Here is a 20470-nt window from a genome sequence, read left to right as displayed (position 1 = left end):
TGGCACACGGGCTTAGTTGCTCTGCGGCATGTGGGATCTTCCCGGACCAGGGCTCGAACCCGTGTCCCCTGCATTGGCAGGCGGATTCTTAACCACTGTGCCACCACTCAAGTCCTGGCTTAGCTTTCTTGATCTCTTATTTGCATTGATTTTTCAAATATTTAATGACAGAAAAATGCACGTGATCTCATTTTAAAAATCAGAACAGTACAGCTCAGAGATCAAGAAAAATCACAGGCTGATTGTGACCCCAGCAGCCCTCTGTCCCGCCTTTCTCATCTCCCCGACTGTTCATCCTTAGCTGTTCCCCCTTTTGGTTATTGTCTCCACATTTCTAAACCACATGTTTGTCCTCTGGCTCTTGATTTAAACGGTGTAAATACCGTTGACCACAGAGCCTAATACTACTTCCTTCTGCAGCTTGCGACCCCTTGCCTCCCTTTTCCCGGAGTGCATAGCTTTCTGCCTAACGATCCTTCATTCTTTCCAGATTCTCCATCAGAACTGCCACATCCCTGTTACTACTTGTTTCCAAATCTCTGTCCTCTCAGACTACCTGATCATTTTCTTTTTGCTTGGAGACTCCCTCCTGAAACCCTCTGTCCCCTGTAAGCTGGTGGCCTGACCAGCGCTCCTGACAGCCCAGCAAAGGGAGGGGATGGGGAGGGACACGAGTTCCAGATGGTGGGGGGGGGGGGTGGTCGTGCTGATCCAGAGTTTTGCTGGGAGAGGGAACCTTAAGGTGCCCATAGGGAGCAGGGAGGATGGCTAAACCAAGCCAGACTGGGGGCTCTGAGTCCCAGGCTCCTTCCCCCTGCCGCCCTCCCGTCCTGCAGTTGATGGCGGTATCACCCTTGAGAAGGAAATCTCCAAAGATGAGCTGATTGCTGTCCTGAAGCTCTACCGGGAGGCATGGGGAGCCGCCTCGGACATCGCCCAGCTGCTCAAGATCCTCTCCCAGATGGAGAGATACGAGGTGGGGAGCGACAGGGCCTTGTCCCACAGAGGGAGCGGGTTGTGGCTTAGTGCAAACCCTCCCCCACTGTCCATCCCCTCAAGTTTTGGTGACACTTTTGGGGGGCACCATCGCAGAAGCCAGAAGAGGGGGTGAGGCCGGGTGCCAGGACCTTGGCTCGGGCCAGTCCCTGCAGCCTCTCTGTTCTTCTCTAGCAAAATACCTTGGTGTTTCTGGGACGGAGATCGAGGACCAAAAGCGATCTGAGCCTAAAGATGTACCAAGAGGAGATTCAGGTAGGAGCGCCCCTGACCATGCTGCCCAGATCCTCCTGCCCGGGAGTGGTCCTCGCCGCTGCTGAGCTCTGAGGTTGCTTTCTGGTCCCTGTCTTGAGTTGTGTGGGGAGCTATGGGATTATCTGTTGGGACCACTACCAGTGGACCACTGCTCAGGTGGGGACAGGCTTCAGGGCTCAGCCTTGAACCCCTGAAGCATCCCCCAACATAGACAGCCACCCTGTCACTCTTCCACATATGTCACTGACCTCGTCTCATTCTCCTCCTCTGAGCCAGAACAGCAAAGGAAACGCGTACAGCGGGAGACGTACCGGGCAGAGCAGGGAGCATGGGGGGCCCTGGCGAGCTGGCCTGGACCGGCCTCTTCAAAGAGGATGGTCCTTCCCACATCCAGCCAGACATTGCCCGATAGGAACAAGGGCCTGCTGCGCCTGGCTCTCTTGGGGTTTTTGATTGTTTTTGTTTTCTAATTTAAGAGAAGGGAAAAGTCAGATTTTTTTTTGCAAACTCTCCCAGTCTTCCCACATTGGCTGCTAAGTGAAAGAGCTTGCGAAGCACCCCGTGGGCTGGCGCTCTGCAGCCCAGACAGAGCCATGGACTTCGGGCCACCCATCGGCCCAGGCTCCCAGCTCTCTCGCCAGCCACTGTGACTATGCTGTTTTCAGGCTGGAAACCCTTGTTTCCCTGGGACAGTGATGACCAGGGTCCGAGCCCAAAAGGCCGGGAGGCTGCAGTCCCCTGAAGCGACTCGCACCTTATCTGTAAAAACACAAGGGGTCTGGGCGAATACCTGGCCAATCACTGCACTCGGAGTCACAGAGATGAGGAACCAACATGAGCTCTGGTGTCATAAAACCCGGGTTTGATTCCAGGCTCCGTGACCTTGGGCAGGTCACGCAGCCCATCCCCATCTATGAAAGGGGGACAGTCGCTGCCTCACAAAGCAGAGGAGGGGACGGCACTAGACACGCTGCCTGGCCGTCCACTCCTGGCCTCAGTCTCCCCCTCTGCAGAATGAGGGGGCACAGAACTAGGCCATCATCTCTGTAATTTTTTAAGCTCTGAAGTTCTGTGGTTCAGACTCTTTAAAAACATAGGATTTATATTTAAAATTTCTCAATTACCTGAATGCATCTGTCCCTGAAAATGTAGGATGATATAATGATAATAGTCTTAGGTGGGTGAGCTATTTGGTTTTTTCCAAAATGCTCTCACAGCCATTTTGGAGGGCGGCAAAGCAACCGGGGAGTTGGGAGACGCACTCAAGCTTCATACAACTTTATACAGCTTCTGAGCTTTGGGTTTCCTGGATGTGAAATGAGGACACCCAGCTCAAAAGGGATAACACGGGGGGTTGGCGAGGGGGTGGGGGGGCACACATCCCTTTGTAAACCACACAGATCATGTTCACAAGTGAAGGGTGATTATTACTACCCGGGCCTCATTGAAAGGGGTGACGGGGCCAGGCACACTTGACAAGGAGGTTTGCAAATCTCTAGTTAAAAAGGGAAAGATTGCATCGTCATTTTTCTATCTAGGGTCCCATTCAGAATTCCCAGCAGATCTGGGTGGGGGGCGGGGCACGGTGGGCTGGCAGCCCTGGCTCCGCTGCTGAGGCTGGAGGGTCACAGCACTGCCCGGCCCGGGTGACCCCGTGAGGCTGGGGGCCGCTCAGCGCCCTGTCTGCTCTCTGCTTTAGGAGTGGTATGCGGAGCACGCCCGGAAGCAGGAGGAGCAGCAACGGCAGCTCAGCGGCTGCGTGGTCCCCACCGCCCAGCAGCCTCCGGGCGGCCGCCAGCGCTCCCAGACCATCACCTAAGCCCAGCCTGCGAAAGCCAGCTCTTCTATGCAATAACACAATAGTATTATTTTACTGCAATGTATCAGAATAATGTGTGTGTATATATATGTTTTATATATATACACACGTTCATAAATATGCACATATTTATATATAGGAAGAAGAAAAGACAGGCAGACAAGATGAGGTTTGGTTTGTACCCACCTTGCCCTGTTAACCCCAGAAGTCAATTTCATTTTTGGGGGATCAGGCCACTAGGAGCTTTTCTTAACATGGAAAGCTCCAGAAGGCCCCTTCACAAGAGCACTTGAATGGATTCTGCCGATCTCTGCAGGGCTTGCCTTCAACGTGGGCCAGTGTCCCTAGGCCAGATCCACACCGTCTTCCTGATGCTGCTTTCAGAATCCCACCCAGGCTGACAAGCTAGCTTCCCCACTAACCTGCCCTGCAGCCCACATCCTGGGGTTTCTGTGTTCTGCTTTAGGGACAAAACCACTTAGGAAGGAAAGAACCCACATCCTCGGGTTGGTATGTCTCTAGATATGATAATGAAATTGGGCGTTCCCTTACAGCACCCAGCGCCTACTGGAACGAGTGATCCAGGGCTGTGGTTATTCCATATGGTCAGATCTCAGCCAGTGCCAGGAGGCGAGAGAGGCCGTATCCTGGCTCCGTGAGCCTTCTCACCTACCCTTCTTTTGGTTTCAACCGTTGTTGCTGAAAATCCTTCTAAAATGGCCTTTGGAATCACAGCCCAGTAGGAGGAGGAAGACAGGCAAGAGGCCAGGCCGATGGCTACCACCCCAGACCAGGTCCTGAAATGGGCTTTCTCCTTAAATCCCTTTTCCTTGGGATCGTCCTGTTCAAGCAAAAAGACATTTTGGTTAATTCAGGATTCTGCTAAAGACAACAGCAGATCCTTCACGTGTGTGCATTCGCTGGAAACGGGAACAGAGAGCACAGAGGCTCACCTCAGGCTGTGCACGGCTGCCTTGCGGCTCAACCCGCTGGTCTCCTTGGCCAGCTCGCTCCTTACCTTGAGCAGTCGCCCTCCGTGGACTTGACTGAGGTAGGGTTGGGGACGCGGCTCACCCCAAGGTTTCCATTCCCGGGAGTAGGTTCAGGTGGCCTGTCAGTTTCCTGAGTTCCCCAGGGACCTTGGGAGAGTTCTCTGAGATCAGGATGCAGTCGGGGCGTGAACCCATAGCGGGCTGTTGGCGGTGGCAGCTCCGGTGAGCAGCGGTGGCAGCGGCAGAAGCGGGGTCAGAGCAGAGGGAGCCTCGGCTCAGCTCTCCTGCGCTGTGAGCCTATCTCAGTGCAGGCGGCAGAAGCAGGGATGAAAGGGGCCGGGGGGGGCAGGGGAAGTGGCCCGCACTGGGCATCCTGCCCCAACCACCGCTTTCCAGCTGCCTCCACTGCCTCCGTGACTTAGGGAGGCGGGTGGGCAAACTCCCCCTCGCCACATCCTCTTCCCAGCCGGGCAGGGCCTGATCCCGGGGTGCGGTGCCCCGTCTCCACGGCCAAGTCTTCTCGACTGCGGCCTTGGACGGGCTGGTCCCACGGCCAGCACCACACAGCTCTGCCCCTCACTAGGGGAGAAGTGGTGGATGTTTCTGTTTTTAAAGCATAGCCCTTTAGGGAAACAACGAATCACTGAGAACCACTGAGATTCCCCAAGGGAATCGGGAGACGGACATTGTCCTCTTTCTCTCTGGAGGGCCACAGGCCATCGGAGGCAGCTCAGCACCAAGCCCCAGGCCAGAACCCCTTCCCCTCTCCAGCGAAGGAACTTTGTTTGCACATTTGGGTGCCTTTTAGCTTTTGTGTATTGAAATGGGCATTCTGGAAGCAGGAGTCAAGGGGCAGCTTTCAGAGGAGGGCGTGAGTCCTCCGACCTCGGCATCTGCCCCCAGGAGGCTGAAACCTGGGAGGGGCGCCAGGGAAACTGAGCGCAGCCCCCCAGCCCCCAGGGTGAAGGCTGGTACCAGGAAGAGTGGGATCTAGTCCAGGCCTCCCAACCCCATCCTGTGAAAGGCCCTGGTTTTAGCCAGGGACGGGATGAAGGCTAAGGGGCACCAGTGCTGATGCACCGGACTCCAGCCGCTGGTGGGCGCCTTCATGGCTGAGGCTCAGGACAGCTGCCCCCTCGGGGTCACTGGGGGCCTCCTCAAGTTGACCCTCCAGCTTGCACACAGGCTATCAAGCAGGGAGCGGGTGTCGCCCAGGGCTGTGAGCTCTGGGGACCCAGGACACCCAGCTTGGATGCCCTCTCACCTCCCACGTCTGCTGAACACCACCAAGGTGAGATGCGCCGACTGGGTCCGGGTCACGCCACCTGTCAGTGTCTGTGATGGCCCTGTGCCCCTGCCCCGCTTTGGGGGGGCACACCATCTGGCCCCTCCTCCTTGCTTCCCTCCCCCAACCCAGCCTTACTCCACACCACGTGACAATCATTTTGTACAGACAGAGGGAGCGACGCTGTAAGGTTTTTGTACAATGGCGATTTGTTACCTAGGAAACCCACCGCGTCTCCGGATTTCTGCCATATTAATAAAAGAGCCTCTGCTTTGTACACGTGGCTGCTGCCTCGTGACTTCCACCAGGCACCATTCGGTGGCTTCTGAGATCGTGGGGAACAGGGAGAGGACCCATCCCTGCCCGTTCCTGACCCTACCTCAGCCCCAGCCCTAGACATGCCACAAAGTCCAGATCCGTCAGGCCCAAGAGCCTTCGGCCCTGGAGCCGACCACTTGTCAACCTGGCCCAGGTTAAGAAGAACTAGTAACAGCTGGGTGTATGTTATTTTCTGTATACTTGAAATATTTAATAATTTTTTCATTGCAAAAAAAGACAGCTGAGTCCCTTTACTGCCGGCATAAGGCATTGAGCAAATGGAAGAGCTGCTTATTGAAAAGGCAGGTCACTGGCTGACAGCAGGAAGGCGCCCGGGAGCGGTCATCACCCTCCCAGAAGCTCGCAGGCAAAGGAACCCCAGCCCAGGGCTCCCCCTGAGGTAGGCACAGGGCACAGTCAAACTGACTCCTGTTTTGCAGCTGGGGAAACCTCTGAAGCCAGCAGACAGTTCTAGAGGCAGAGTCTAGAGCTGTGCCGTCCAATATGGCAGCCACTAATGGGCCAGTGCCACTGGCTGCTATTTTGGAGTGATATATATTATCATTAATTTCACCTTTTTCTTTTGGTTTTATTAATGTGGCGACTAGAAGATTCAAAATTAGGTACGTGTCTCACATTCTATTTCTGTTGGACAGCGCAGCTCTAGAACTCAGCCCGCATCGGCCCGAGGCCCACAGCACACAAGCTGTTCTATCTGCCAGGTCCGAGTCACCCTGACTCCCTAAACCCAGGTTTGGCAGCCCTGAGAGAAGAAGCGGAAAGGCAGCAGGGGGTGACTATGGGGAGGGGCCTGGGCCTCCACAACTGTCTCCAGCCTGGAAGGCACCCAGGCATCCCCTTCCCCCCAGACCCCAACTTTCAAGAGGCTCTGGAGATAACGCAAGGAAGTCTACCTGCTGCCTGGAACTCTGTCCACAGGGAAGCCCAGCCTCCGCAGTCCCAGAAACAAGGTTTAGCTGTCCTTACTGCACACAGCGGCGACTGGGGAGCTTCGGCAGAGAGCACAGCCCCACGAGCCCACGCCCCGTTCATGGTCTCTGCCTCTGCCACGCTCGCCTGAGCGGGTTCTAACGAAGGCACTTCATCCTCGGTCTCACCGCCTGCAGTGACACCCCCGACCACCAGGCGGACCCCGACACAGCTTCACTCACACAGTTTTCAAGTGAATCACTCCAAATTCAGTGAGCAGGGCCACCAGGAGGAAGGTCAAGTACAAGAGGAGCAGGCAGCAGCCGTAAACTCTGTTCAGCTGGAAGCATTGCAGTGGGACCGAGACCAGGGAACAGACGAGGCTGAGGCCTAGGGTGCCAGCCAAGACCCACACCAACAGTCCATCCGGCTCCAGCTGCGGGGAACACGGGGAGAGAGGCTGGGTCACTGCAGCTGACAGTCAAACTGAGGTTTGAGGGCCCCTCCTTAGGGGCCAGGGAGGGACTTCTGGCCTGCCCAGTGGGATGGCAACCCGCACCTTGAAGTTCAATGTTTTTAAGCCACCTGGTATGCAGTAATTTGTTATGGCAGCCCTAGGAAACTAATTCATATAGGTTATATATATATATGTATATGTAGATACGTATGTATATATAAAAATATGCATATATATGTATATATATATATTACATGCAGTAGTTGAAAAATTCTCCAGCAACACAGAATAAAAGGAAATGAAATTGTCCTCTTCCTACTTCTCTCCCTTTCAGATTTAGTTAGCGTCTATCTAACATACATGGAAGACTTAACCCTAGGTGCTATGCTAGGTATATTACACCCACCTTAGTCTTTTATCTCCCCATCGCCTAAGGAGACCGTTAGGACCAATCCACAGTGAGGAAACTGAGTACAGCCGACCCTTGAACAACACTGGTTTGAACTGCATGGGTCCGCTTATATGGGGACTTTTTTCAACAACTATAGCACCTGTATTTTCATTTCACGATCTTTAAGCGTGGGGGGGAAAACATTTGTGTTGAATTAGAGATCACAGTATGTGGCATCGAAAGAGCTAGGGGTTTGAGTCGTGATTCTATGCAAACTCTTTCGGCATCCTGTCCCCGGGTCAGTCATTTATCAATTCCTTTGCTTTTGAGGCAGAGATAGCAGTACTCGGATTTGCGACTGTGTCAGGGACTCAGCACCCCTAATTCCCACGTCGTTCAAGGGTCAGCTGTAGTACGTGACAGAGCCCAAGTCCGAAGTCCAAGCTCATACCCTACCCTGTCTCCCCATACAATGATACACGTACACACAGATGTGTGGGTACACGTGTGCACATACAGGCCTGTCCATCCATTCTGAAACCACAAATGGGACCATACAATAGGTACGTGTTTAAGAGCAACCTGTTTTTCAGCCAACAATACGCCATGGACATCCTTCTATGATGACCTCTCATGATGCCCTATGCCTTATGCAATTAAAAGCAGGAGCACAAACAAAGGCAGTGGAATGCAGACAGACAGACATACCCCCCCACACACATTCCACAAGGAGCCAGAGAAAAGAAGTAGGGCTCTCAGGGGGCCAACCCCTAAAGCCTCAGTATCAGGAGCCGCCTGAAAATCGAGAATGAAAGGAACCTATTAAACCTGTGAAGAGTATAAACAAAATTTGCAGACACAGGGTGTTTACCCCTTAGAAAAGCAAACTTTTCAATCCGTAAGTAGCTGTTTGCTTATGGGCGTGGCCACTGTGAAAGGCCGGCCCTGCTGCCAGTTAATTACAAGTCAGCCGCAAGAGTCTGTTCAAGAACTAGCTGCCTCTTGGAGAAAGAGGTGGGCGACTTTGTTCCCATTAACGACGCCATCATTCAGCTGCACATTCCAAGTGCTTCCACGCGATTAGTCTTAAAACCATCCCCTGGGCCACATCCGCTCCCCATCTCCATCCTTCTCTGGTTTGGCCTCTGAATCCAAGTCCTTGGGAATGCAAAGCTGGGGCCCAAATCTGGGTTGACTCTGCCTTGCACAGGGTGCTGCTGGCCCTGTGCAACATTTCCAAAGAGAAAACTTCACTTAGGAATCTCGATTTCTTCTCTAGGAAAGCTGGATTATCTGGCCACAGGAGGCCCACCTGAGTCACCCACACAATTTGGTTACCTGCCCTGAAGTAGTGTTTGAGTTTTCAACCTTGTTGGAAACCTGTTTCTCAAGTGTCCAAACCTTCATCGGTCCCCAGGGAGCATGTTTAAAATGCAGGTTTCCAGCCCCCAGCCCCTGGAATGCCTGGGTCAGGAGGTCTCACGCGTTCCCAGGAAATTCCTGGGTGCCCTTGAACCCAAAGAAACTCTGCTGCTCAGTGTATTTCAGAACTTCTCCAAATCTATGGAGATCCCCCCTTTCTGGGCTGTTGCCAACATTCTCTCTCACCCCAGCCTGTTCCCTCCAGGCAGTGGTGGGATAAGGTGTTCAGTCTGGCCCTTACCTCATGTCTGCTTATCCAGGAAGCTTGTGGTGGTGGTGGTAGGGGAGGCATCAACCCCATTTCACAGGTGAGGAAACTGAGGCTCAAAGATCCTCAGAGTCCTGATTCATTCAAAGTCACATAGCAAGAGACTTCAGTGATGAGACCAAGACCCCAATCCTGGGCCTTCCTGCCCCTTTCCCTCAAAGCTACATCTTAATTACTCTGTGACCTTGCAAGGAATACCTTTTTTAACCCTATATGCAAAATGTTTTTAAGGTATTCTACAAATCAGACACGTCGCAAATTTAGACAAGTCCTCTCCCCAGTAAGCGTCATCTACTGAGATGTGAATGGTCTCCGGTCCAGAGGAGGGAGGGGGAAGAGGAGGACCGGGAAGAGGGGGAGAAAAAGGGAGGGGGAGGAGGAGGGCGAGGGAGGAGGGGGGAGAGGGGAGGAGGAGAAGAGAGCTTTATGAGGAGGCCCCTGCAGAAGCATCTGGCCACTCACCTCCACCTCCACATGGCCCCTGGAGATCTGGAGCAGGCAGCCCAGCCCCACGCCCACCAGGATATCTGCAGCCCAGCTCAGGAAGTTTGCCAGAACATAACGCCCCATAACCCCGACCACACGGCCCACTGGCTTTCTTTCTGATCTCTGGCTGTGTTCCCCCCTCCCCGCAAAAGCCACCCTATCTGAGGAGACCTTATCCAGTTTTAGCGCCTCTAAGAGAGTCTCCAGTGCACATTTTGCCTCAGTCTGTAAGGATCGCAGGAGGTGACAGAAACGCTTGGTACCTGGTAAGATGGAGAAATGGGAAGCGAGGTGAAGTGACCACCCATGGTCCATTGGGGAGACTGGTGACGGAGCATGTCTCGGGGCCACCTCTAGGGGTTGTTCAGGGGACGCTGCTCCAGCAAGGGCTCCGTCCTTCCCACCCCAACCTGGCTTTAGGGCTGTGGTCAGGAGAAGCCACAGCCCTAAAGCCAGGAGCGGGTCACAGTGAGCACCTGGGAGTGACAGACAGCAGGAGGCATGCTACACACAGGTCACACAGCTGGCATGCGGCAGTGCTGAAACCGGCACCCAAGACTGTCCACATTCAAAGCCCTGTCTTTTTCACAGCCCCAGGCGGCCTGACCCTGCCTTTTCTGTATAGACCAAGGGGTGGCAAATTAAAGCCTGCAGGACAATCCGGCCCAAGGCCTGCTTTTATTAATGAAGTTATATTGGGACCCAGTCACGCCCATTTGTTTATGTATTGCCCATGGCTGTTTTCACATTACAGAAGCAGAGTTGAGGAGTTGCAAAAGAGATCCTATGGTCCACAAAATCTAAAATATGTACTCTCTGGCCCTTTAAGAAAAAGTTTGCCAACCCTGACATCTACAGACCATGACATCTGTAAGCAAGAGGGAGGGGTCTTCCACAAGCTTAGTGTGTGGGTACCTACTAATAATACCTCTGCCCTAACAAGACGAATATCTGCCATCACTGCTGTTTGCCAGGTGCAAAGCACTTCTGTCACCTCATTCAATCCTTATAACAACCTATGAGATCAGTCCTCTCAATATCCCCATTTTTACAGATGAAAAAGCTGAGCTTAAGCAGCTGCATCACCTGCCCCACGTGTTCCAGTGAAAGCCAATCCGGGGCGGGGTGGGGTGGGTGGCCACGGAGCACACCCTTGGCTCCCAGCACTGAGGGAAGAGCAGCCCCAGAAAGGATACTGAAGATGATGCCACCAAAACAGGCCGAGAACGCCATCCGCGGGTAGCCCTGGCGGGCCAGCGTGAAATCTGAGAAGACATCTGTGTGGAAACACGAGAAGGCCTTGAGTTGTGCAAGGCTTCCCCTGGCCCTTCTTGTTCATTCACTCCTTCATTCTACCCACAGTCATTCACTCAACAAACCCTGATGAAGGTCTGCCTGGCTCTGGCACTAGCTGGCTGGGTGCTATGGGAGGCCACATCGTCCCGTAAGACACAATTCCCTCCTTAATTCCTTCTACCTGCCTCTTTTCCACCAGGGGCAACTCTGAGGGTGTGACATGCCACCACCAATCTTTCACCCATGTCCCATCTGCTGCTAGCACACACAGTACCTCGGTGCAAATTAGGAAAAGGGGCCCAAAAAGGTGAGTGGAAGGAGAGCTAGACTTTGGGCCCCCTGATCCCTTGTCAGGATGCTCTTGGGCAGTGTACAACCTGACCAACCCTACTTGGCAGCTCTAGCTAGAGAAGGATATCTGTATGTATGAGTGAATGCCTACCCATGTCGCACACCCACGGACACATTCCACCTGGTTGGCTGCAATGAGCTCCATGTCCTGCCTGAAGTCTGGGGAGCCATTGAGTGTCCATGCATCAGAGAGTGGGGAAGAGGCTGGGGGCTTCTACAGAGCCTCCCGGCTCAGGTACAGTCTGGGCCACCCCACCCGGATGCCCAATGATGGTCACTCCAAATGACAGGCACTGAGCACCTGCTGAGGGCAGATGCCCCGGACGCCCCTGCCCACATGCAATTCTGTCTGGAGGAGCAAAAAGCAGTGAGGTGGCTGTGCTCGTTCTAGAAGCCCACCCAGCCCCAAGTCACCTCCAATGCTGTTCCCCCAGGCCAGCAGCGTGAGCCCCAGGACGGTGTTGCTCAGCCGGAAGACCACACCCAGGGACCGTAAGATGTTCACCACCTCCGTGGCAGCTGCGTTGATCCACAGGGCGCTGGTCAGGAAGCCCAGGAAAGCAAAGAGCTGGGGGAGGGAACAGGGACACAGCCTTAGTTCCTCAGCTATAAAATGGGACAATAACAGCACCTACTCCATGAGGTTCTCATGAGCATAAAATGAGTTAGTAGATGCAAAGCAGTTAGAGCCTGGCATATATTAAGTGCTCAATAAAATGCTAGATGAGTATTACCATTTTGTCAAAAAGGAGTTCATCATAGCTTTCATCAGATTTGTAGCCTATGGACCAAATGCCACCTCATCACCAGAAAAAGAAACTCCATACCCATGACCAGTCACTCCCCAGCCCACCCAACCTTCCTCGCAGCCCCTGGCAATCACTCCTCTATTTTCTGTCTCTCTGGATTCGCTTATTTTAGACATGTCATAGAAATGGCCTCACACAATACGTGGTCCTCCGTGACTGGCCTCTTTCACTCAGCATCATGTTTTCAAGGTGCATCCACCTTGGAACATGTGTCAGTACTTCAAAGACTAGTAAGAAACACTGCCTAAGACCATTTCTCTAAATAATCAATTGGCTGAAAATTCAACTTCCTTTGGGCTGGTACATCCATTCAGAGTTTCTGAAAATAAAAACTAGAATTTTTAAAAGCAATAATTAGTAAAAAAAAAAAAAAAAAAAAAATTAAGTAAACTTTTGAGGAAAAGGTCTCTGGACAAACTACCTAAAAATTTTTTAACATCCTGCAGAGGTGAGAGAATGGGGAAAAAACACCCCCAAAGACCAAACAACTCCATCACTGGAATGTGATCGTTAGGAACCCAGGTGCTTCCTAGTTAGGATGGTGGAAAAGAGTCTGGTAGGTCTTTAAAAAGGTAAACATACAGTTCACATTTGACCCAGGAATACACCCAAGAGAAATGAAAGGATTATTTCTACAGAAAAAATTTTAAACCAATGGTCATGGCAGCATTATTCATAATATCTAAAAAGTGGAAAAACAACCCAGGGTCCATTAATGGATGAATTGATAAACAAAATATGCTATATCTGTATAATCGAATAGTATTCAACCATGAAAAGGAATGAAGTACTGATACATGCTACAACATGGATAAACCTTGAAAACATTTTGCTAAGGGAAAGAGGGCAGTCATAAAAGACCACATATTGTATGATTCCATGTATGTGAAATATATAGAACAGGAAAATCTAGAGAGGCAGAAAGCAGATTCGTGGTGGCCAGGGGATGGTGGGGAGGATGGGGAGCACCTGCTCCTGGGTACAGGGTTTCTTTTTGGGGTGATGAAGATGCTCTCAAATTGTGGTGATGGTTGCACAACTCTGTGAATATAATGAACATCATTAAGTTGTATACCTCAAACGGGTGACTTGTATGGTGTGTGAATTACAGCTCAATAAAATAAAGCTGTTACCAAAAGAAGTGGACCCTGAACAGGCACAAAACTCCTTATAAGTGGCTTTAAAGACCTGTCATGGTGGAAAGTGATTAGCGGCCAAATTGTCCCAGAACATCTGCCCAGGAGACCTCAGTGTCCCCTCTCCCGGCTTGGAGAGCCTAGGTTTCTTACCCAGTGAAGCCTGGGGGGCTCGCTGTTGGATGTGGCAAAAAAGGTCACTGCAGCCAAGGCTGTGCCTGCAATCACCACCACGGCCCAGACGGGAAAGAGGCCACCTATCTCATAGACGCCATCTGCAGAGGGACGAGAAAGGGAACTGGTACTCTCCGTGGCTTCAACTTGGCGCCTCCTCCTGGAAGCCCCCTAAGAATGACTGAGATGCTGTGGAGGGGAGACCCACGGATAAAATGCACAGATAAAATTCGATTGTTTGGATATAGGGTAGATACCTCCTATGTGCCCAGCCCTGTCCTAGACACTTCAGGGAGACAGAGAAATTAAAGACACAGCCCCCGCCCGCAAGCTACTCACATTGGAAAGAAAAGACAGACACATGAAAAACAGACTCTCCAGCCTTTTGTTGTGGAACTAGGATGGGAATGGCTAAGACTACTCACCACCACTATCCTTTCCTGTGCCCATGGCAGACATCACTAATCAACCATGATGCTTTGGTCCAACTGAGCTTCAAGACAGCACCCTCCAGCCAGGCATTACCAATGGATGGGCATCGCTCCATGAGATGAACTGTACAGTCAAATACAACCTTACTCACTGATTCTGGCTCTCTTGAGAAGTCTACTCCGCAAACCAATCCATTATAAAGTTACGAAGGTTCCAGAGGCTTCATATAAAAACACCAAAGGGAGGAAACCCTGCAGGCAGGCAGAACACTCTAGAATTCTCCACATACCATCCTTTCACCACTAGTCTCAAAGGCAATGGATGGTTAAACTGCCCAGGCACATGTAACAAGACTTTCCTTTTGTTCTTTAGTCTAGCTCATGGGCTCGCAAACAGCAGTGGGCATAAGGATTACACGAGGGGGCTGAATATATAAAATTGTGTGCACAATACACTGTGGGAGATTTTCAGGGGGTAATTTTGACGGATGTGACTTTTACTTATAGAGCTGGCTTTGGAACCTGACGCCTGGGTGAGAGGTCCTTTCTCTGTATTTCCCAGTCCTGTGTTAGAGGAATTTCAGGAGGTGGCTGGGGCATGGCGTAGTCAGGAAGGACTTCTTGGCGTGCTGAGGATGTGAGCTGAGTCATAAGCAGAGAGGGGCACAAGGGTTCTACAGGAAGAGGGAAGAGACGGGTGGGAAGGAATTGAGCAAGTTAGTGTCATCAATAGCAGAAAAAGGCCTGGAGAAGGTGGCTGGCTCAGGGTCTCAGAGGCCTTGAATGATAGTTGGAGGACACAGGCTTTTTCCAAGTGGCCTGGGGGAGCCATGGAGATCTCAGAGTGGAGGAGTGACCACAACATGTGAAAAGTGGCACTTTAGAAAGATGGCTTTGGGGGTGGCCTAGAGAGGGAGGATGGAGGTTGGCAGTGAGATTGGGAGGCTTGGCTGGTGGACACGGCACCCCCCCAAGGCAGGGCTCTCTATCTCTACCCTCGCTTCTCCGCCTTAACTTTAATCAATGAAAATAACCCGCTCCTGATTAATTCTATTAAATGCTTATTAACTGGAAGCATTTTTGCCAGATTTATTATCTCCAGCAACATTCAGTTCCCCTAATAACCATACTGTTCTACCTAAAATTAACTGCCCTCACAGTGACTGTCCTAGGCTTTAACTTTAGCACGTGAAATTAATCCTACTACACAAAACTTAAAATTTAATTACCCCTCAAGCACCTTCAAATTCTCCAACCTTGTAGGGTATTTTCCCACTATCATACACTGCCTACCACCCTACTTAAATCTATCAACAAGCCAAAAATCAGCATCTTCTCTCCTAGACTTAATCTGACTAGAAAGAGTTTTTACCAAACACCACTTCCCTTATTCAATTAAATTCTCTACACTAGTTTCAGACCAAAAAGGTCTAATCAAACTATATTTCCTATCATTCCTCATTACCCTTACTCTAAGCATAATTTTATTTAATTACCACGAGCAAATTCCATAATAACCACAACACCAATAAGCAGTAATCAACCAGTAACAATTACCAATCAAGTACCATAACTATATAATGCAATTCCTATGGCTTCCTCGCTAAAAAAAGCCAGAATCACCTGTATCATTAATAACCCAATCTCTTAGCCCATTGAACTTAAATAAACTTCCACCTCTTCATCTTTTAAAACATATAGCACTGTTGAAAATTCTACAATCAGTCCTGAGAGAAGTATTCCTAAAACAGTCTTATTAGAAACCCAAACTTCGGGACTTCCCTGGTGGCGCAGTGGTTAAGAATCCGCCTGCCAATGCAGGGCACACAGGTTCGAGCCCTGGTCCGGGAAGATCCCACATGCCGCAGAGCAACTAAGTCCGTGCGCCACAACTACTGAGCCTGCGCTCTAGAGCCTGTGAGCCACAACTACTGAAGCCCGCATGCCTAGAGCCCGTGCTCCACAGCAAGAGAAGCCACCTCGGTGAGAAGCCCGCACACCACAACGAAAAGTAGCCCGCGCTTGCCGCAACTAGAGAAAGCCCACGCACACCAACCAAGACCCAACGCAGGGCTTCCCTGGTGGCGCAGTGGTTGAGAATCTGCCTGCCAATGCAGGGGACACGGGTTCGAGCCCTGGTCTGGGAAGATCCCACATGCTGCAGAGCAACTGGGCCCGTGAGCCACAACTACTGAGCCTGCACGTCTGGAGCCTGTGCTCTGCAACAAGAGAGGCTGCGACAGTGAGAGGCCCGCGCACCGCGATGAAGAGTGGCCCCCGCTCGCCGCAACTAGAGAAAGCCCTTGCACAGAAACAAAGACCCAACACAGCCAAATAAATAAATAAAATTTTAAAAAAAGACCCAACGCAGCCATAAATAAATAAATAAATAAATTTATAATAAATAAATAAATATAGTTTTAAAAAAAAAAAAAACCCAAACTTCAGGGTATTGTTCAGTAGCCACAGCCATTGTATAACCAAATACTACCAGTATTCCCCTTAGATAAATCGAAAATACCATTAAACCTAAAAACGAACCACCAAAATTCAACACAATTCCAAAACCAACACCACCACCCACAATCAACCCAAGCCCTCCATAAATAGGTGAAGGCTTTGAAGAAAACCCCACAAAACTAATTACAAAAATAGTACTCAAAATAAATGTATGTTATCATTATTCTTACAAGGAATCTAACCATGTCCAAGGACATGAAAAATCATCGTTGTTATTCAACTACAAGAACACTAATGACCAACATATGAAAGTCACACCCATTAATAAAAATTATCAACACACTTACTGATCTTCCAGCCCCATCAAACATTTCATCATGATAGAATTTTGGTTCTCTACTAGGTATTTGTTTAATTTTACAAATCCTGACAGGCTCGTTCCTAGCAATACACTATACATCACACAATAACCGCTTTCTCATCAGTAACACACATCTGCTGAGACGTAAATTATGGATGAATCATTCGGTATATACATGCAAATGGAGCTTCCATATTCTTTATTTGCCTATTTATTCACGTAGGACATGGCCCATATTATGGGTCCTATACTTTCCTAGAAACATGAAATATTGGAATTATTCTGCTACTCACAGTTACAGCCACTGCATTCACAGGCTATGCATTACCATGAGGACAAAGATCATTCTGAGGAGGGACAGTCATTACCAACCTTCTTTCAGCAATCCCATACATTTGACAAAACTTGTCGAATGAATGAGGCGGCTTTTCCGTAGATAAAGCAACTCTTTCACGATTCTTCGCCTTCCATTTCATCCTCCCATTTATCATCGCAGCACTAGCAGCTGTCCACCTACTATTCCTTCCCGAAACAGGACCTAATAATCCCACAGGAATTTCATCTGACATAGATAAAATTCCATTTCACCCCTACTGTACAATTAGAGACATCTTAGCTGCCTTACTACTAGTTCTAGCATTACTAATATTCATTTTATATTTTCACCCAACTTACTAGGAGACCCCAGCAAACCCCCTCAACACACCACCACACGTTAAACCAGAATGGTATTTCCTATTCGCATAGGCAATCTTACGATCAATCCCCAAAAAATTAGGAGGAGTCCCAGCCCTAGTCATTTCAGTCTTAATCCTAGCATTTATCCCAATACTCCACATATCCAAGCAACAAAGCATAACATTCCGACCTCTTAGCCAGTGTCTGTACTGAGTACTAGTAGCAGACCTATTAACACTAACATGAATTGGAGGACAACCTGTAGAACACCCCTTCAACATCATTGGAAAGCTAGCATCTATTTTATACTTCTTTCTAAGTCTAGTATTTATACTAGTAATCGGCATCATTGAAAATAATCTCCTAAAATGAAGAGTCTTTGTAGTATATTTCATTACCCAGGTCTTGTAAACCAGAAAAGAAGAACAACACATCTCCCTAAGATTCAGGGAAGAAGCTTCAGCTCCACCATCAGCACCCAAAGCTGAAATTCTACTTGAACTGTTCCCTGACATTTTTTTATGGGACATTCACAAGATTATTGAGTACTGTGTCAGTATTAAAATGACCCATTTTTACCATAAACTGCTATGTACATCATGCATAACTGCGCTACTCCCACAGTCTGGGGGTTCTATCCAGTGCTCGGCCCAGAAGCGGGGTCACAAATGCATTAGCCTGGACCAGCTACCACTAGATGGTGTTGGGGCAGGTGGACAAGACACTACATATCATAGAATCACATCTTCTCAGGAAACGGATTCCTTCATCAATTCTCTCACTGTAACAAATTTAAATACCTTAAATGTATTGGAAATGATGCCAGTTTCCTACTGATGCAGGTGATACAGATTCCTTTCCAATAAATTTAAAAAAAAAAGAGCTGATTTAAGTATCAAATATAACAGTTTAGAGTGAGAGAAAAATCAAGATCGTTCCTGAATGACTAATGCTTGGGAGCCCCTCTTTTAAGAAGCCACAAGGATGGTGAAGCCAGCCCGCAGGCTGGAGAGGCCGGTCATAATGAACCAGACAGCTGGCACCCGTAGGGGGCGCCCTTCCCCGCTCTGGGGCCACACTGTGTCCTGATGGACGCTCCTTCCCTCAGTGCCTGTGTCCTCCCATAAAATGGAGGCGAAACACAGAGAATTTGGCAGCCTTTTCATCCAGACACTCTTTAGCAAAAAAGCCACAGCCAGCTATGCATTTGCTACCAGAGCCCTACCTCCACTCCAGGAGATGTCCCTGGGTTGAGGGGCAGGAGCCCAGATGACAGAGAGAGGAATGGGCAGCATGAGATACTAAGGCCAGACCACAGGAAGAACCTAGGTAGCAGGAGTTAGAAGACACCCGACAAGACTGGGCATTGCTCTAGCCAGAGCAGGTCAGAAAAGGAAAGCCTGGGGCAGGCGGGGGAAGACTCAGTGCCAGTGGGGACCGGCCAGTTCACACAAATGAGTGAAGTAACCCACCCAGGCCACCCAGTAGGCAATGGAGGGGCCTGTGAGGAATCAGTCAGTGGGCACCCGCATTGTGGTGGTGGTGGGGTGCCTCTCTGCTCAGCTCCAGCCAATTTTACTTTCAGGAATGTGGCCCAGACCTTCTTGAGAAGCCCAGCCCTGGATTTTGACGTGAAATCTGCAAACTGTGTAATGCAAGCGAATGAGCCAGAGGGCTGGACTTGGTCCGAGGGCCACCGGTGTCCAGCCTCATCTGGAGCCAGCGGGCCTGGACCAAGTGACTGCGGGAGGCTGGTGTCCTTCATGGCACAAGCACACATTAAACACCAGCTGTATGTCCAGGATTGCCCCTCTGGCCCAGGGTCCCCTGGTGTGGCTGAGAAGAAAACTCGGGAATATGGGGAAGAGGGAGGTGGGCTGGCCTGGGGGAGGGGATACTCACAGGCCCCCGACTGCAGGGTCAGGACCAAGAACAGGGGGCTGATGGCCAGGTGCAGGCAGTTGAGGGGCCGTTTCCAGTTCCCATCCTCCTTGTCGGGGTCCACGACGGGGACGGTGAGGAGCAGCAGGAACTCCACAGGTAGCTGCCAAGTGCGGGAAGCCAGGGAGGCCTGTGCTCGGCTGCCCCACCCTCAGCTCAGTTACTCAAGAACAAGGCTTTTGCTAATAGAGCACCCACTGTGTGCAGGCCCCCAAGTGCCTGGATTAGCCTCCTACTGCTGCTGTAACACGTTGCCACACACTGAGGGCTAGTACAGCGCTCCAACTGCTAATCCTGACAACGCTGTGAATAGGAAGTCTAATTTTCCTACCTTTCAGATAAAGAAACTGAGGCTCAGAGAGGTTAAGAAACTTTGCCAAAGCCACACAGAAGGGTATATGAAACCAGGATAGAGGGGCAGCTCTGATTAACCCCACACCTTGTGTTTTAAGCCAGTAACTAAACCACTGACAACACTTACGGAGTGCTTACTATATGCTAAGCACCAGAGCCAGCCCTTTACATATATTAGTTCATTAAATTATCACAATCACTGTAGTAGGCTGGATACGGTTCCCAACTCTTCAGTCCCTTCCTGTAACAGAATTAAACATTCCCACACTTTGTCAAATGACTAGAGTCTGCAGAACATATTTCCCTGTCCCACTGATGTTGAACTTGGCCATGTCACTTGCTTTGGCCAATGGGCTGTTGGTGAATGTGATGTGAACAGAGGCATAAAATGTGCTTGGAGAGTTTGCCTTGGTCTCTTCTGCCAAGAAAAGAGCACTCTCCCACTGGCCCCAGAATGAGATGGGGGGGGCAGACCTGAACCACCAACCAGAGTCACCCTAGATGACTTATAGGCTCTTGAACAAGAATAAATATTGTCATCATAAGTTAATGAGATGTTGGGGGGTTGTTTGTTACAGAGCACTGCTGCAGCAATAACTTACTAATACAACCACTCCAGAAGAAAGGTACTGTCATTATCCCCATTTTTCAGTGGAGAAAAAACTGCAGCTCAGAGAGATGAAGTGACTTGCCCAAGGTCATGATGTAGCCAGAGCCACTGTGGGGTATAAATATAGTTCATTATCTACCCCCTGGGTCTGAGAAGGCCTAAGAGGTATCCACGTTGGAGGCTGTGAGGTGAGACCCCTGACTTTTTTGGTCTGGGTGGTGGAAGGCAGCTGCAGTTGTGCCTCATGTAA

General features: G+C 50.2%; 2 protein-coding genes across 2 annotated transcripts in view; one reads left to right on the top strand and one right to left on the bottom strand.

Annotated features, from left to right (window-relative positions):
• TPCN1 (two pore segment channel 1) overlaps positions 1 to 5818 on the top strand; it is a 64273-nt gene extending 58455 nt beyond the window's left edge. Inside the window, exons 26-28 of the mRNA XM_007170881.3 lie at positions 837 to 976; positions 1171 to 1251; positions 2951 to 5818. Coding sequence (XP_007170943.2) covers positions 837 to 976; positions 1171 to 1251; positions 2951 to 3070 — 341 coding nt within the window. The 3' untranslated portion in view covers positions 3071 to 5818. The remainder of the gene's footprint in view (positions 1 to 836; positions 977 to 1170; positions 1252 to 2950) is intronic.
• A 26-nt stretch (positions 5819 to 5844) lies between these two features.
• SLC8B1 (solute carrier family 8 member B1) overlaps positions 5845 to 20470 on the bottom strand; it is a 31169-nt gene continuing 16543 nt past the window's right edge. The window contains exons 12-17 of the mRNA XM_057526668.1: positions 19218 to 19359; positions 13365 to 13486; positions 11681 to 11834; positions 10816 to 10896; positions 9596 to 9660; positions 5845 to 7031 (exon numbers count right to left, since the gene is read on the bottom strand). Coding sequence (XP_057382651.1) covers positions 6834 to 7031; positions 9596 to 9660; positions 10816 to 10896; positions 11681 to 11834; positions 13365 to 13486; positions 19218 to 19359 — 762 coding nt within the window. The 3' untranslated portion in view covers positions 5845 to 6833. The remainder of the gene's footprint in view (positions 7032 to 9595; positions 9661 to 10815; positions 10897 to 11680; positions 11835 to 13364; positions 13487 to 19217; positions 19360 to 20470) is intronic.

The sequence above is a fragment of the Balaenoptera acutorostrata genome, chromosome 13, assembly GCF_949987535.1.
Source record: "Balaenoptera acutorostrata chromosome 13, mBalAcu1.1, whole genome shotgun sequence".
Classification (NCBI taxonomy): Eukaryota; Metazoa; Chordata; class Mammalia; order Artiodactyla; family Balaenopteridae; genus Balaenoptera; species Balaenoptera acutorostrata.
This window is presented reverse-complemented; position numbering and strand designations above follow the sequence as displayed.